This window comes from Rhipicephalus microplus, chromosome 8 (genome assembly GCF_043290135.1).
Source record: "Rhipicephalus microplus isolate Deutch F79 chromosome 8, USDA_Rmic, whole genome shotgun sequence".
NCBI classification, from domain to species: Eukaryota; Metazoa; Arthropoda; class Arachnida; order Ixodida; family Ixodidae; genus Rhipicephalus; species Rhipicephalus microplus.
In genome coordinates this window covers 7110989-7129441 of record NC_134707.1, presented here as the reverse complement: position 1 = coordinate 7129441, position 18453 = coordinate 7110989, and the positions used below count along the sequence as shown (strand labels likewise).

The window sequence follows — 18453 nt, the reverse complement described above, 5'->3', positions numbered from 1 at the left end:
ACTGGCTTGGATATTCACCTGTTTGGAGGTTATCATTGCACGATATACAATTTTTTAATAATCATATTAAATCACACAGTGTGAAGGTCAATTGAGGCCCCGCCGCGGTGGTCTAGTGGCTAAGGTACTCGGCTACTGACCCGCAGGACGCGGGTTCGAATCCCGGCTGCGGCGGCTGCATTTCCGATGGAGGCGGAAATGTTGTAGGCCCGTGTGCTCAGATTTGGGTGCACGTTAAAGAACCCCAGGTGATCTAAATTTCCGGAGCCCTCCACTACGGCGTCTCTCATAATCATATAGTGGTTTTGGGACGTTAAACCCCACATATCAATCATATCAAGGTCAATTCAGAATATTTCAGAGTGACGGGTGACACTGTCATCTTTAGAAACAGTGAAGGTGCATGCAATACGACTGCAAGTGCGAACTTAAAGAACGTATGGGTAGATTCAACAATCAGTACGCAAAAGCGACCACCGGGCAATTTCGAACGACCTTACTGCTAAAGAACAGAATCGGACGCAATATGAGTATTGCCGCCGAGTTATCAGAGGTGTAAAAAAAATGTTCGCAGGACTGTTGGAGCCTGAATTTATCAACAGAGAGCAAAATACAAGTATGTGTGAACACAATGTTTTTGATAAAAAAACAACACTCGTGTCCGTCACGGCTGTACAGATGTACTTCGCGGACACCGACGAAATATCGAAACTGGGGCGTTTCGTTCGTAAGGCTAACGCATTTCTATGATTTGCAAGCCTTTCGAATTTGTTGTATCACTGCAATTCAATTCACAGTCCTTAATTTTTTAGTTGGAGGCAGAATCGTGTCCAGGAATTGTTCTCGGGGGGAGGGAGTATATGTAGAGCTGCTTGCTTTGGCAAATAGTGGTCGATATGAAGGTGTGTAAATGATGTAGTATTAACCAAGAAATTGAAGCGTGGACATATTTCGGGGGATGTCACAACCTCCTCACCTACTCTCTAGTAGCGGCCGTGGGTGGAAACGTCTTATTGGATCTTGATCATACCATTCTTACACGGGTTTACAAAGAAGCCTTCGCTTAAGATTCTCCGATATTTTTTATCACTTCTCTCTACTAAACACGTGAATTGTTAAGCTTTGAGGAGGCAGTATAGGCACAACCTTTATTGACTGTCACGTGACGGTGGTGTTGGGCTAGCTGTCGCGTTCTTCCTCTTTTGATGGAAAATTCATTGATTGATTTATGTTCGTGCACAGAAGATGCACGAATGAGCGACAAGCCAGGCCACATTAAAGTGCTCCGCGCATAGAAAAGGAAGACATCAGGAGAACATTGAAGCTTCTGATGAAGCTGAACTCGAAATCGTAGCTGAACGCAATCGGGAAAAAAATTCCGGCACCTTCTACTCACCCATTTTCAGGATTGACTGCTCGTTTTATTCATATCAAAATCGGCACCTACACGTTTATTCACTACTAGTATCTCGCTTTTTTTCTCTTACTTTATATTTATTTTGTTTGATGGTTTTAATACTAACATGCCATTCAGTTCTGTTGTGTTTTATTCAGTGACGTTTTCTTTTGAATAATGGAAAGTCTTTTCACAATTTGTGCTTGTTTTTTAGCTTGTTTTACGTCATTATCTCACGCGTATACTCATCTGATGTTCATTGCCGTTCCATTCCTATTAAAATTATTACTATTTTCACATTGTTATTTCTGTTAGGACTTGTATAATAATTGACAAGTTGTTCATGTTATTGTTTGTATGGAAATTGTACCGATTCGTGTATGTATATCCTTTTATGCTCCCCTTACACAATGCCCTGTAGGGCCTGTAAGGTATTTTGAATAAATAAATAAATAAACATTCGTCAAAAGCGATTGCGCTACGTTCTGACAAGCGGACTCGTCTTCTTCAAGACAGTAAATTGAAGACGACGAATCTTCTTGCATGAACGTCGGGTCCAGAACCTGTTGATAAATTGTTCATTGCATATTAATATGTTATGTATGCAGCAATTTGTCGATCAGGCAAATGTGCAGCGCCAATTCGATGTTGAAAACCTGAAGCGAGTAAAATAATTTCAGTCAACTCGTCACCTAAATTCTTGTTCGTGTTTATCGTTCGTGCGCTGGAAATGACATTTAAAAATCTGCATACAAAGCAGCATGCTAAACGGAGCTGATGTAATCTCTCTACATTTAGAAAATGAGAAGTATGGGATTAGGTAAAGAAAACATCACAGTTATCGGGCTTTTTAATGCGGGCCGAACAGACTTAACGTTTCGAGGACACCCTTGACCTTATCTCCATAATAGAAGTGGGGGGGGGGGAGACCTAGCTTGACCATAGCTCTCCCCCCCCCCCCTCCCTACGATTGGTCTAGTTCGATAGAAAAAAGCGTTGCAATTGATGCAAAAAATAATGAAGCTATGCCATTCTTCGCAAACGCCTTCGCAGGTTAGCAAACCGGAGGCTTCGTCAGGTTGAACTTCAAGCTTCCCCGCTGTCTTTCTCTCTCTCTAGTGGGACAAACCAAATGTAGTTTTTATTGTTTGGTTAATTCACTTACAAAACCGCTTTAAATCAGTTCGGTGCTATGCGCGCTCGTTTCCATGTCGTGTCGTGCTCACTCATTTCAGCGGCATGCTTGCGAACCCGCTAGTATGCCGTCCTACTAATCGATTAAACCGATAAGACACCTTGTGTCTTATCGGTTTAATCGCTCAGCCACGACAGGCTGAGCGATAAGACACACGATAAGACGCACGATCGTTCGAGCACTCTGTAATCGAGGGCATGTGCATTGCAAATCCAACAGCTGATTAGCACATGTCAGGTACATTCTGCATCGCGCTTTTTTACGTGGTGAAATGTTCGCTGTAGCGTTATCAGAGAGAGAGAGAAACGCACCTTAATCACCCTTTGTCTTTCATATTCGCCAACACTATCACCTTTAATCTGTCGGAAGTTTTGCTTTTCGTAAACTCTTATCGCGAAATGCTTAACGATTCGCAGCCGCTCTTACAAGCAAGCGTCGTTGTGAAAAGCATCGGTGAAGCTAATGCGCTCTTTGATTGATTGATTGATATATGGGGTTTAACGTCCCGAAACCACCATTTGATTATGAGAGACGCCGTAGTGGAGGGCTCCGGAAATTTAGACCACCTGGGGTTCTTTAACGTGCACCTAAATCTGAGCACACGGGCCTACAACATTTCCGCCTCCATCGGAAATGCAGCCGCTGCAGCCGGGATTCAAACCCGCGCCCTGCGGGTCAGCAGCCGAGTACCTTAGCCACTAGACCACCACGGCGGGGCCTAATGCGCTCTTTAAGAGCACACGGAAGACGCTCAATACAGTATGAAAACCTATTCTAATCGCTGGAATTAAAAACTCCTTATGATTAGCCATATTGCTATTGCGTTTCGACAGGACCGACTTTGGGAAGGGGTGTCCTACTTTTCCGCTTCGATGGTTCGGTGGTGCCATTGTTTGGCTGCTGGCCATAAGGTCGTGGGTTCGACCTCGGCTGAGGCAGACGAGTTTCGATGGATGCGTAATACTGTAGAAGCCTGCCTACTGGGCAATATCACTGCACGTTGAAGCTCTACCGATATAGTCAAAATTTCCCGAGTTGTCATAGTCATATTGTGGTTTGTGCACATACAACAAAAAAAATCGACGTAAGAAAGCTTAAAAAAAAATAAATAAATAAATAAATAAATAAATAAATAAATAAATAAATAAATAAATAAATAAATAGTCAATAATGTTCACTTCCCACTCGCAGTCACCGGCCGTGCGAAATCGGCCTCTAAGTGCATTCAGTACATTCAGCTTGCATGTGCAGAGAGGTTGGGGTAAACCTGGTGGTGGTTGTATTCAAACGTATACAGCCCAGCGGCACGAAAAGTGGACTCTGCCCTCACGTGCCCAATTAAAGCGTAGGCGTAGCCGTGACGTCACGTTGGCGTCGCGCCAATGAGGCGGTCACGTCTGGGGCGAGAAGAAATCCTCTCTCGTGGGTCTCGCCATCAGTCCGGCCCAAAACCGGTGTGGTTTTTGTTTCGCTTCACGTGGAGCTCTTCAGTCTCTGCCTTGGCTTCGGTGAGGTTGTGCGCTGCGCGGGGTGCTCACACGAAACACACAGGCGGCTTTCGTACGCAAGCGAGTCCGTGCCCACCGTGGTTTTGTCTTTTCCCTGCCAACAGAGAGAGCTACCATGGTCGTCAAGGTGAGTTAATGTCGGTTAACCATTACGAAGTTACGTCTGTCACTTCTCAATAGTATTGCGGCTAACACAAAAAAACGAACCCTTAAATTTAGACTTTCCTTCATTACGAAGGTTGTTAGTTCGTATACCCCCGACGGAAAAGGGTAAATTTTGGTCGACTTGAAAACATTTCAATTTGTCATAATTTACACATGACACTTTAAAACAGCCTCAATGCTTCTGGTGCCTTTTTTTGGTCTAATTGTCTGTTGAATTCATCGAGTTGTATTGATCATCAGATTAACTAAGGTATCATAGTTACTCATTAGCATCCTTCTGGAACAACTGCTCTCTTATTCGTATCAAGCAGGAGTTTTCTAGTGCGAAAAATTCCTGTGTACCTATTGCCAAGTATTCTTCCAAGTTTTTTGGGTCATGGGAGAGGTGCATGAGCAGTTTTATAATCGTGATGATATTTAAGACATCGCAGACTACTCTGTCTACTTTTGGCAAAATACACGACCGACATAAAACAGTTACTGCTTTAGCGGTACAATACGTCCTCTCTCAACAACAGGTGACGAAAAAAAAAGAAAAGAAATATCATACAGAGTGGTCAAGGCAGCGCGAATGATTCTGAAGTTTCACACCTAACGCAACTTATACACCCTGTATGCTTGTGGTTAGCCGTGCCAAATACAGGTGAAACATTTGCAATCAAGTGATGCCGCACGGCATAGGCATACATTATGAAAGCACCATACTGGAAACGATATATCACATGACGACTGATAATAAATAAACAAGAAATAGTATTGTGATGGAGGTGAATTCAACGCAGTTTCATCGCGTGTGCTTAAATACAACCAAATATAAATGAAAGTTCCATGCGCTGAACTGTGACACACCTGTCACTAATCGGTACATCATGTAGTCGAATCAAGTAGCTTTTGTTCTAACCGTTAATATGTATATTTTCTCTGCTAATTTAAATACTATGCATATTAGTTATTAAAAGACCTTTGTCATGGTTAAACATATCAAATTTGGCTGAGAAATTGTGTCCGAGTGTTGGTTGTAGTTTGCCGGAAATTTTGAACTTTAGATAAAAAAACAAGTGAACCAAGCATGTGTCCGGATGTTAATATAACTATACCTAACATGTGCATGACGCGTTACATTTTGACAGTGCTTGAGCGAGCTCTGGCGTCTGTTCGCGGGTGGATGGGAAGGCTTTGTGATCTTTCGCAGTAGAGTACTGAAGGTACTCAAATTCGCTCACACATTTTACTAAACATACGAACTGGAACGCATTAAGCCTTCCAATAGTAGAGTATCGTGTACTCTTAATCGTTAAACACCTTTTCTAAACAAACCAGCCAAGTGATGGGGCCCACGGAATGGTTTGCAACTCTCTCATAGCATGGAGTACTAAGTACTCAAAATCATTACCCACTTTTTCTAAACAACCAGTATAGCTGTCCAGGTCTAGCATTGCTTTCAACACTTAACCATGAGCTAGAATTTTCGTCAACAAAGCCTCATCCAGTGGGAGGTCCATGGGACGGCTTTATGTTCTCTCTTAGTGGAGTACTTAGTACTCTAAATCGTTAACAACTTTTGATAAACACACATTGGGTCAGCTCATTGCTTCCCCATAGTAAAGTGCATCCTTGTCTAAATTGTCGAACTTTTGTTCTAAACACAACTTCACCAGCGTAGTCTAATGTTCTTCTATAGTAGAGTACATCGTTCTCTGAATCGTCAAAATTGTCTTCTAAATACAACGCTTTCGTAGCACGATAGTGCCGGGTAGAGCTCACAGCTTTCCGTTGTAGCTTATACACGGTACTCTAAATCGTCAAAAAGTTGGATTATCTTCATACGTAGTAATGCACTGGCATGCATCGCTCATAAATTTACGCCCTTACCTGCGCGTGCCGCATGGTTGGGCACACGGCTGTATGCGAAAAAAAATTTTTTTTGATGGTGGGGCGGCCTCCTTTATCTAAAATGGGGGCTGGGCTGGCAAATGGTTATTTTGCGCTATGCGTGTATGACGAAAAAAATTGTCGGGGGTGGGGCACGGATCCGGAGTTCCATTTCAGGCTACGCCACTGGTTTAGCATACGGATCATTTAGCCATGTATTACCCTAGCCAGGTGGAGAAAGACTAGACAATATATTCTGCAGCGACGCTTCCAGACACTGTTCTCATATCAGATCGAAACGGTGAACCGAAAGATAGAGCCGCTATCAGAGACGGCCTCTATCGCACTTGAGATATGGTATAAGTGAAAAGAGTGAGTGGGATGTCTCAACTATGAAAGCGTAACACGTAATCACTTTGAGCGTCGTTCGAGCATGCCGCTTCTTTGGCACGAGAGGCCGGAATGTAATCAGTCTGAAACACTTCGTGCAATAATGAATCGTTAGAGCCTTACGTCATATAGAACCAAGATGAGGTTATAAGGGACACCGTTGAGGAGGGCTTGGGATATACAGTTCACCTGAGGTTCTTTGACATGCCATACACATGTGCATCTAGCTTTTCTTCTTCATCAAAACTCGAACACCGCGGCCGAAATCCAACACGTAACCTTCGAGTGGGCAGCCAATCATTGCAGCCAGTATACCATCTAAGTGGATGAACAAAATCTTATTCGTAAAGAACCTTCACCTTTTGTTTGTATTTCAAATTTTCACTACGGTTTTCTCAGCGACTTGGACTTTCTACATTCACCATTTAACTTCCCGACCAGACACTCTTGCGTCAAATCAAATTTTGGAACATTCACTAGCGCGTTTTGAAGTTCGCTCAACTTTTGATAGGCACCGCTCCCCTGGCTTTGCTATATTTAGCAGACCAATGGAAGAAAAATCATGGAACAGGAACCGTTCTAAGCATACTTAGGCGCTTAGCAAGAAGTTTTTTCGGTTGACTGTGGGCGTTGGCGCCACGATGATGTTCCTGCGCCAGTCGTGGCAAGTCATAGGCTTTGATTGCTTCTACACTATAAGGCCTGGATAGTTCGCACTCTAACACGAAGTACACTGTCTAATGAAGGAGCCGAAGATTTGACATACCAGGTGTCTGGAAATTTTGCTGAGCCACTGTAGCCAAAATAATAAAAGGAACAACAACATCCATATCCATGATGTCACCATGAATGATTTCTTACAGGTATCATTTCTTTTCATAATGAGACCTACCATAGCAAAATTAATGACACGCATGTTTGCTGGGTGTAGTATACCAATGGAAATTAATCTACGGCTTTAGTGTCCCTTTACCGGAAAACCGACCATGTGACAATGTGAATGTATATGTAGGTCGGTCATATATCACTTAATTGGCGGAACATGGGAACGGCCTCTGCCCTACAGTGCGCGCGCGTGTCAAGCAAATGACGATTATGATAATGATGATACGAATGAACGAGCCTGAATGCACAACACAGCTTCCGTAAGGGGCAAATCTTTTATCCTCCTTTGAATACAGGGGCAAGGACGACTGAAGTCGACAGTACATGGATTTAAAGAACGTGGAATAAGTTATGCAGGCATTCCGCTTGCATCGTGTGCTTTATTTTCTCTCTTTTATTTTTCGTTACGACTCACCATCAAAGGTCTCGAGGTCGACGTGTACACAAAAAACCGCGTGGTGGCGCCGCCTCAGAGGGGACGAACGTCGCATCCGGTCAGCACGGCAGAATGGCGCGCCGTCTACTGTGTAGGCGCACAGTCACGACCGTTAACATAACACACACACAAATACACGCGATCTCATGCGTACGAACGCACGTGCAGATGCACGAGCTCCGTGTTCCGAGGCTCGTTTAGTGCGTGTACGCTCAATAGCGGCATATGCCTCACGGGCCGACCTTCGATCGTGACGCCGTCCCGCGGACGTCTGTGGGACGTGATTGGTCGCCACGTTTTCGCCGCTGGCCGCCCGCGACGCTTCGGCGCTGGGTGTGGACGCAACACGACGTCCGCCGGGGGGCGTTCGTGGCGTGGAGCTATTAGGCTAACTGATGCGGTCAGCTGGAGGTGAGGCCCTCCTTACAGCACGTTTCCCACATATGCTGCAGTGTACAATGATGCCTCCCCGTGAAACAATCCGTACTAGCACTACCAGCATATTTATTCCGATAGAGGTAGCTTTGGTAGTCGCAATTGTGTGTTTCAATGAACTACAGGGAGTTTCAAGGAGCTTTCTATAAGGATATTATTAGAAGAGTGGATCACCTTATGGGGCCGGGATGTCTTACGCTGTCGTCGTCCATTCGCGTAACGCAAGTCAAACTACATTTAGCATAGCCAGCTGTAGCTTATTGAGCACACACTCGATGGCACCACAGAGAAGTCTTCTTGCCCTCGTTCTTGAAGCGTCTGGATGATGATGATGATGATGATGATGATGATGATGATGATGATGATGATGATGATGATGATCCTTGGATGATTGACACCTAGCCACTCGGGGGGGATTGGCCAAGAGTCGGGCGCATCACACAGACTGGATTTTTTTTTGTGAGGTGCTAATAGAGGTTAGAACTACAATCGTAATAAACCGTTAATTATGATGGATCGTAGTTTTAGCTTAAACTTTTTTAGCTTCCGTCTCTTGTTATTCGAGCGGCTTCATCTTAGTGGCCCAGGAGGTCGTGTGCTGTGGTCGCTTGGCGTATCGCGAGCAAATCCACGTAGAAGAATTGCAAAAGAGGAAGCAAGCGATAAATGAAAGCAGGGAGAAAGAAAGAAAAAAAATAGGATGAATATTGAACATAAATAGAGATAAAGAAAACAAAAACACAGAACAGAAAAGGGTCGATAAAAAAGAGAGAGACGGAAAGAAGAAGCCAGAAGAATCAAAGAGAGCCGATGGAGCTCTGCAATCTCTTCAGTCTTGGCACCACTGCCTTAGTTTTTAATTTCATGCACTCCAAACAAAAGCTGGAAAAAAATAATAAGGACTGCTATCCGAGTATATATGCAATAATGCGACGTTGTTGAGCAAAACAAAAGTTTTTATTGAATATTTTTTCTTCGACTTACCATTTTTTTTGTTATTTAAGAAATGTGAGTCAATCACCTGGTTTATTGGAGAAGTGGTTGTCTAAGCGTGAATGAAATCAACTTCCCTATCAAAGATTTTCCGCAAGAATGAATTGACAAACAGGCAGTTAAGCGGTGTGTTCTAATTACCCAGCTCGGCAGATTAGAAAAACAAATATCTTGACGTGCATTCCTACACTTCCGAACCATACTAAATCGATTCGAGATGCGTAGCGCAAGTTATATCTTTTTAACACTACGCACAGGGTATAGCTGAAACCCCCTCTGTAGCGCGGCTATTTAACAAGAACTTATTAATGCCCTAGCGTTAAATAGCTCATTTTGCAGAGATTCTAGCGTCGGTGTTGGTGTCACTGGTTATGAACGAAAGATAATCTTGTCGGCAGCCGAAAAACCGAGGACGATGCCAATGAAATAAATAATAAAAATATTCGGTTCGAGTGAGAATCGAACGCAGGCCGTCTGCGTGGCAAGCAGGCGATTTACTGGGGCCAAGCCATAGCTTGACGCCTATTCGGAAAAGAAAAAAAAATACATGCTTTGGCAGTGCCACTCATCACGTGATTCTCGACATTTGACCGAAGAAGAATGGAGCTCTGCGCTCAGGAGCTCAGAACTTGCACATCAACTCTGGGCTGTCCAGAGGGCCCACGACGCGGCGGTGAGGCTCGGCCTCATCATCATCATCATAATCATCATCATCATCATAATCGTCATCATCATCATCATCATCATCATCATCATCATCAGCCTGACTACGTCCCCTGCAGGACAAAGGCCTCTCCCATGTTCCGCCAGTCAACCCGGTCCTGTGCTTGCTGCTGCCAATTTATACCCGCAAACTTCTTAATCTTATCTGCCCCCTCCCCCCTAACCTTCTGTCTCCCCCTAACCCGCTTCCCTTCTCTGGGAATCCAGTTAGTTACCCTTAATGACCAGCGGTTATCCTGTCTACGCGCTACATGCCCGGCCCATGTCCATTTCCTCTTCTTGATTTCAACTATGACAACATGCTATGAGGCTCGGCCTATACCGTTCCGACGGGGGAGCGGCCCGCTGCTTTACCTCGTTGAGGTAGTGTTCCTCAGGACATCGATAAAGTTCTGTGTCGGTCTGTCATGCGAGCGTCATGTAGTGCGAAGAGTCTCATGTAGTATCGCTTTGCGGAATTGTAGGGTCGTGCGAGGCGTCAAAACATGTCAATTGCTCAACGAGTACCGGCTTTAAAGGCCCGCTCGTCGCAAAGCGTTCTGACGTATTCAATCGTCGTCAGCATAGAAGCATGAGCTGAGGGAACACTTGAGTAGATTCTCGTGTTGCGTTACGGACGGATAGTCGGTCCTTCGCTGATTCGCAATATGAAGAAATGTGGCGCCCATGATTTCTTCACGCCACGTCAGAATGAAGAGATCCGGCGACTTTGACGGACGAATTCACGTTGGCATAAAGCCACAAAAGTCGACTGGACGCTGCGAAATCTAGCTTGTGAGCTGCCAGTGCGCGATTTTCGTGTACGCGTTTACTGTACCAGCGCAAGAATTTGTTATTGTTTCTTATAACCCCGTTTTCCTTCCCTAAATTTAGGACAGCTAATCGGGCACCACCATCTATGAAGCGTATCCACTTTTTAGAAGCGGAGATACGACGCTTCTCAGAAGAAAGACGAAAAAAAGAGAATGCCGGCCTTCTACACCCCCAAAAAATTAATAATAATGTACTAGTGGGTATCAAGTAAGTGTGCTAGCCGTAGTTACCTAATTAGTGTTTTTTGAAAGGCTCTGAAAGGCCGCTCTTATAGCTTTCGCTGTGACTAAGTCACGCCTTAGGCGCAGGCCTGGCGTTTTTTTCTCCTCGCCAGATTAGCATGTGAATGACGGAAATTTGTCAGGAGCACCTGCACATCCGTTTAATTGGGGCAAACACCCTATTTCGATTAGGAACAAAAATATCGAATGTCTGACGTTGATCATACGTGTGACACATGCCCATACTTCCTTGGCAATGATTGAAGGTAAATAATGATGACTGAAATGGGAATTTAAGTAAATTAGTGTAGCAAGTGAGCGTGCGCCAAGCGATTTAAAGTTATCATTGAGCGCATAATATGAATAAATTGTGAATTAAGGTGACGTAAATTGAACCAATGTGGTATTATAGTAATTAAATGTGAGTGTAGAGTAATCATGGGTGCTTCTAAAGCTAATTTATATGAAATGTGAGTAAAATATCGCGAATTGACACTGCAGCAAGAACATGCGACCATAGGTTCTTACTGGTGCTCTAGCTAGCTCTATCTAAAGGGACATATTGTGAGAAGAGAAGAGCCTGCACCACTACTGTATCGCAGGTTATCTAAAGGGACAGTTAATCTCTTTATTGCTGCATAGCTTTTACATTATTTCAGCAAAATGTAGCCCGTGAATCGACCGCTTCTAGCGACCTCGAAACGCGCGGTAGCTCGTCGCAACAGAAAAGCGGGAAACCTATCGCGACCAGCCGTGTGCAGCAGACGCACAAGTCAGGACTTTACTGTACGGGTGTATACCACATCCTTGAGAAACACCTCACACATGCCGTTCATCCGAGACATGTGCAAACACGCTCGGCATCGCGAGGGCCTCTGAAGCGACAGCCACAGTAGACCACGGCTCTTGCTCGCAAATAAAACAAAGGAGGCGCGGTCTCTCCAAACGAGACGCGACACAGAGCCGTGACTTTGTCTCTGCAGACGCCAGCATGACAGGCAACGGGGGTAGGGCACACGCCCGGCATCTGTTGCGTCCGTCGCTGAATTGAGTCGTCAAAGAGTTGAGCTTGTGTGCGATCATGCAGCTCTCCGTATATGTGTCAGTACTTGGCCTTGTCTTCCAGGGCGAGTCGAAAGAAAGAGATGCCATTTAGCTGAGCAAGGATTGCTGGCCTCCTTACGTATTGTAATATAGGAGGTGTCCCAATCCATGGTCAATCCGAAGCCGTTGGCTGCTTGATTGTGCAACATTTGGAAATACGCTCGAATGGAGAGTCTACGCGCACTCCAGTAGCGTATGCGCACGTGATTTGATCAGAAACGTCATGCATGACGTCAAACCGCAGGATCACAATTTGAGTGATAGGCAATGTTCTGCCTTAAGTCGCGTGAGTATCGTTAGTCGAGCAATGTCGGTGGTTGGCATGGGTTACTGCGGGGGACATGCAATCTACCCTTCACACACCTCCCCCCCCTTTGTAATCTGTGGAGGACGCCATGCCGGCCCAATAGGCACCATGCAGACGAGTATTCCATTGAGACTGCAGAGCTAGAACGCACAGCCCAGTGGATAATAAATTATTGATTGACATGTGGGGTTCAACGTCCCAAAACCACCGTATGATTACGATAGACGCCGTATTGGAGAGCTTCGGGAATTTCCACCCAAATCTGAGCACAACAGTCTGTTGACTTTGGGACCTTCTTCTGTATATGTATACCGAGCTCTGCATGCTATGGCTGTCGGCAATGCCATAGCCCGGCTATCCGTAGCCACAATAACATCACGGTCAGCAGCGTCTGAAAACGTTCCAGTCACAGCTGAAGTAATTCAGCGTGCGAGCTTCAGAGATAGCTGTTTACGCTATGAGAAAAGACAGGGCGCGTGCCTTCGTGTATATGTGGGTCACGGACTCGCCTAGCCTCACCATGATGCCACTTGCATAGCGCTGTGCCGTATAGAAGGTTCATGGATTGTTACAACTATGCTCAAGAGCTTGACAACACACGATGGTCATGAATCACTGAAGAGAGGCGTATCGGATGTCTCTATTCGTGGTTGCATTTCTTCGCTTGTAGTTCGATATATGGTGTCAAATTTGCGTACGCCGGCAACGGGCATTTCCTGCGAGTTCGGTTGGGAATAAAGGGCAGCTACCCTTCTAAGCTGGAAATAAAAAAAACACAGACAAACCGACAGACAGACAGACAAGCAGACAAGAAAGAAAAAAATAAAGAAAGAAAGAAAGAAAATAAGAAAGAAAGAAAGAAAGAAAGAAAAGAAGAAAGAAAGGTAGCTTGTGGTAGAATAGCAGTTGCTAAGACAGCGAAAGAGTTTGACAATGTAATTTATTTATTCATTCATTTACTGCCTACAATGACCTGTGGAGACACCAAAGCTTGCAATTATGATTTACTATCATTACATGCAACTTTTCTAAATAATGAACTATTCAACAGTAAGAATAAACAATAATTAGCGTAATATAGCTACGTTTGCAATGAACCCCACTACACACACTAAACGCGCTAATGAAACCACCGCCGTACAATACTTTTTTCAACGCATCATCGGACTAAAGCACTGGGACTGGATGGTAAGGATAATTACTACAGAGGGGGAGGAACATCAGGACCAAATCTGCGTTTGGCGATACTGCAATAAAGAAAAGCGATTGAATATTTTGAGTGAAGGGAAATTCACCGCTGATGCCGGTGATGTGTTGTAGCAGTTTAGTGATCTATGTGTATGCGACGGGCTGTAGGTTAGTAGTCTCCATATGCGACAGCGAGTGCTTTCCAAAGGAACCCCGCGAATGGAAAGATGGAAGTTTACGACAAAAAAAAAATGCGTAAACAGAGGGCGTAAACAGAGCTGATGTTTCAACTTCGAGCTCTTGAAGTCGAAGTTCTTAAAATCTTGAAATTCCTCTCGGAGTTTCAGCTTTCAAGTTCTTCTAGCTCTAGCCCTGAATAATAGAAGTATACTTGTCAAGACTTTGGCTTGAGCACGCTATTCCTGTCTGTGGATTTTTTCATAACGAGCACTTTGTGGGCTTTTCGTAGTCGAGATGCGCGACGCCATGGTCCAAAGCATGCTTGTTCACTCAATAAACTATGCAAATGCCAAGTATTTCATACCGCAGAGCATGGCAGGGTTGCATGGGAGGTGTTCCTGCCCACCACTATTGTGGCGCTGGGCACCATCGGCAAGACCGAAAAATAGTTGCGTATTTATGTGCTTCACTGCAAATGTCGACAGACGATAGTCTTCTGCCGGCCGGCCGTCTTTTGTGCATAGCGTCGCATTTTCAGAGCAGCCTGAGAAACAATAGATTCTTCAGAGTTACGTACCTAAGTATGTTCTAGTAAAGGAACACTCCTCCTAATACTTACGTATTTATGTTGCGCCTCAGTTATGCGTGATGTTTGTTTTTTGTTCGACAATGTTCGCAAGTGTGAACGCAGCCACAGGTTGAAGATGGCTGAGCGTTCAGCGAGTGCTCACTTAAAATCTGGCTGCGAATGTCGCACACGACAAACAGACAGACCAAAAGTTCTGCATACAAGTACCCGAAGAAAGATAAAAGAACAGCCGAGCAGATGGGCCTGCAAGCCACACAGCCACCCACAGTGGTGGTCTGCTGGGGGCACGTAGTGTGTAGTACGTGATAGGCAAGGCGAACTTCAAGTCACGTCCGTGGCGCGATCAATTCATGTATATCGGAGGGCCTCCCCCCTTTCCTTCTTCTCTACCCTTTGCTTTCCCGGCGGTGACCCGTGAAAACCGCGACCTGGATGCATGTGGCGGCGCTTGTTGCTCACCGACGCAGGCCACAGACGCGCATATATGTTGTTTGCCCACGCAGCCATGGAAAGCCGTGCACAACGGAAGCTCGCGTTTCTTCACTCGCGCCGCAATCATTTGCTCTTTACTTTCGGGTAGGCCCATATAACTGCGGCCGAGACCCAGATCGAGACCAGGCGACGCGCGAGACGTGAGTGGATCACGCAGTGGCCATCGAATCGCGCCAGGTGGCTTGGGGACGGTATGGAGTGCTTGCTCTCATCAACAGGGCATGCACCGCAGTAATTTTCTTGAACTTCATGCTTTCTGGACTTCACACTTCGCGGACTTGCTGAAATGAAGCGCGAAAACCGGGACGAAAAAGGTGTGACGGGACGAGCGCTGGTGCACACGGGCCTCAAGCATTTTCGCCTCCACCGAAAATGCCTATAGAGGTATACAGACTCAGCAAGAAAGCAGGACGAAGACTTGTTTCAACAGGAGAGAACAACGTGAAGATAAATAAAGATAAATAAATAAAGATAGATAGATAGATAGATAGATAGATAGATAGATAGATAGATAGATAGATAGATAGATAGATAGATAGATAGATAGATAGATAGAAGCGCTCGAGCTGTTTTCTTGCTTATCCTTGTCCATGCATTCATGCTTCACATAAAAAGGGAACACTAGGACAGCATGGCGGTGATTGTGGAACAGAAGCTGAAGAGAGTGGATGGTTTTCTATTGCATCCACAAATGTGCGCAATGCAATCATTACGCGGGCGAACATCACCTTTGTATCTCGTGATAACGATCCACTGCTATCAACGTTCACTGCGGCATTGTGCGCTTGGTAGAAAAGGAAATGAGGGGTATGAGGTGGACATAAAAGCCCGGTGATTTCGCGGGCACAGGAGGTAACCAACAGAACGTTGCGATGTTATCACAACGCGCTGACGTTATGCGCGAGACGGGCGTTATAACGGGCGAGAAGGGAGACGGACGACCACCGGAGTCGGCCAAGACCCACATTCGGTGCCGATCAAAGAGACAATGGGGGTTGCCGCTCATTACCGGCGCGATCTCTCGCTGCTCTGTCTATCTCCACCCGACGGGGGAGTATCGTCCCAGCAGCAGTGGCAGGGACACGCATTCGAAGCCATGGGACGACTGGCGTTGATGTAACGGCCGCGCACCGCGCGTGTCGGAATACGGCGGCCTTCTTGAAGACGCACCGGGCCGCCTCTTGTTTTTGCACGGCCAGCCCGTGAGTGAGCAAGTGCATCGCTGATTGGAGTCCTCGCCCCCGACCGGGTGCAGACCGCCCGGGGCTCTTCGGGCGTCTTATAAAAGCGACGCGTCGTCCTCATGTCGGCTTCTGCGGTTGGGCTCCACGGAGGGATGTGTGAACACGAGTGGTTCGTTCGAGACACTCGCTGCACTTTCAGAGTTGAGGTGAGCCATCAGTGAAATAGTGATAACAATCAACCCGACGGTATAGACTGTATATGCTTTGGAGTAGACTGTCGCACAGGCTGTGGTATAAAGGGTGGTATAGACTGTGGTACTGTTTGTTAACAGTAGTTGTGTTAAAGACTGCTTAGAGCGCCCATAGTATAGGCTGTTCGCAGCAGCTATGGTGCAGACTGTTTAGATTAACTATGTTATAAACATAAGAGTGTCTATGGTATTGACTTACGAGATGGTATGGTATAGACATTAGAGTTGAGAGAGGCCATGGTATAGACTTCAGAAACTGTGGTATACAATCAAGATGGGCTAAACATGGTAGAGGTTGTTAATATCAGATGGTATATACTTAACTGTGTGTCTTTGGGTAAAGAATGGGAACAGTGGCTATGGTATAAACAGTTAGCAGTGACTATGATATACAGTGCTTACAGTCACTACGGTATAGAATGCTACAGAACTTGTAATCATGAGTTCAGTTTTCGACAGGAGAGACCGCTTATGTGGTGGAGGTGAAAAGTGAAAAATGTCACGTTTGTGATTGATTGATTGATTGATTGATTGATTGATTGATTGATTGATTTGTGGGGTTTAAAGTCCCAAAACCACCATATGATTACGAGAGACGCCGTAGTGAAGGGCTCCGGAAATTTCGACCACCTGGGGTTCTTTAACGTGCGCCCAAATCTGAGCACACGGGCCTACAACATTTCCGCCTCCATCGGAAATGCAGCCGCCGCCGCCGGGATTTGAGCCCGCGACCTGCGGGTCACCAGCCGAGTACCTTAGCCATTAGACCACCGCGGCGGGGCGAAAATGTCACGTTTGCCTAGGTTCATATGCACGATCATCATTTTTTTTTTTTGCAGGTCGAAGCTATTACAAAGCTGCTTAAACACTATAATGTGTCTTATGTGGCCACTGTTGCTTCGGGTGGTTAAACCGACTTAGTAAATGGTAGTATATGGGGGGGTGGGGGAGATATATGGGGTTAACATTGGTACATAGACTGTTGCATGTCTTGTGATCGTGAGGACATCGATTTGTGAATGAAACAAACTGGAGAAGGAAACACACGACCTTTCATAAACTGTACACAATGCCGGCGTTGTGTCTAGTGTACAGTCACTGTCACACAATGTAACTGAGAAGCAACATTCCTTTCGTACCTCCGCGAGACTTTTCAGAGTCCGAAAAACGGCAGGAAAGGGAAGATGGAAGCTTGCGATCGAAATGTCCGTAAACAGTGGCTGTTTTATCGAGCCGGTGTATCAACAAGGGGACTTGTCTTCTTCAAGTCTTGCACTACAACAGTTCTGGCGTTGAAGACGACAAGTCCACTTCTGCTAGAGCACACGTCCCCCTTTTCATATCCAGTTAACGTATGTTCACATCCAATAGATTCTCAATTTTGTCACTCTTCGGAACCGAAAACTACCTTTCCAACGCATTATGTGCAACACAAATACACTGTCTCAATCTCGCAGATTATCACATATACTACAGCTCAATTTGGCAGATTCTTCTCTCAACCGCTCTAAGTCGGCTGGTTCCGACTACAGGATGCCAAGGTGAACCATAACAACGCGTCACGCTCACCCGATTGTGAAAGCATACTACACGGTCGGCTTCGCTCTGTCGCTTCAGAGATTCGCGACCGCTCTTCTATAACGAACTTTCACTGACCCAGCCTGGCCCCCAAGAGTGTCGCACGGCGCTTTGTCGTCACGTCGTCTAATGTTACGCATACGCCCGCGCTACGAGGTTGCAATATCACGTTACGTTGCGCTCGGTGTCTTTAGTTGAGGCGGTGGCGGTTGGAAAGGAACGGAAAAGGGGACGTCTTTTATGTAGAGACAAAAGACATAGCTGGGACGCTCTCTCAGCAGAGTTCTTTGTTAACGGCCGTACTAGCAAAAAAGGGTTGCGTAGCACGCAGCCTCACAGGCTGGTTTCGCTAACCAAGGTCCACAAGGGGTTGACATTATTGGGGATACTACCATATAGTTTCCAAACATTAACTAGAGGGGACTCTGGCACTACGATTGTTCAGCGACTATGGAAATAATGGGTAGTGCACGGATTTGCCTAGTATTCCTTCTTGCGGGCCTCGAGCACATTTTGGGCTTTGTTTATTGCTGTGTTTTGGTTTTGTT

The 18453-nt window shown here is 45.6% G+C and overlaps 1 protein-coding gene across 36 annotated transcripts in view; it reads left to right on the top strand.

The window, feature by feature from the left end:
* Nucleotides 1-4023: 4023 nt before the first annotated feature.
* The window catches only part of LOC119164047 (uncharacterized), an 84932-nt gene continuing 70502 nt past the window's right edge, over nt 4024-18453 (top strand). For 25 of the 36 annotated variants that reach the window (XM_075870893.1, XM_075870892.1, XM_075870884.1 and 22 more), the window contains exon 1: nt 4027-4226. In XM_075870893.1, the coding sequence (XP_075727008.1) occupies nt 4215-4226 (12 nt within the window). In that variant the 5' untranslated portion in view covers nt 4027-4214. Of the gene's footprint in view, nt 4227-18453 lie in introns of all 36 variants that reach the window. The other 11 variants (XR_012885465.1, XR_012885462.1, XR_012885464.1 and 8 more) reach the window with 3 other exon arrangements.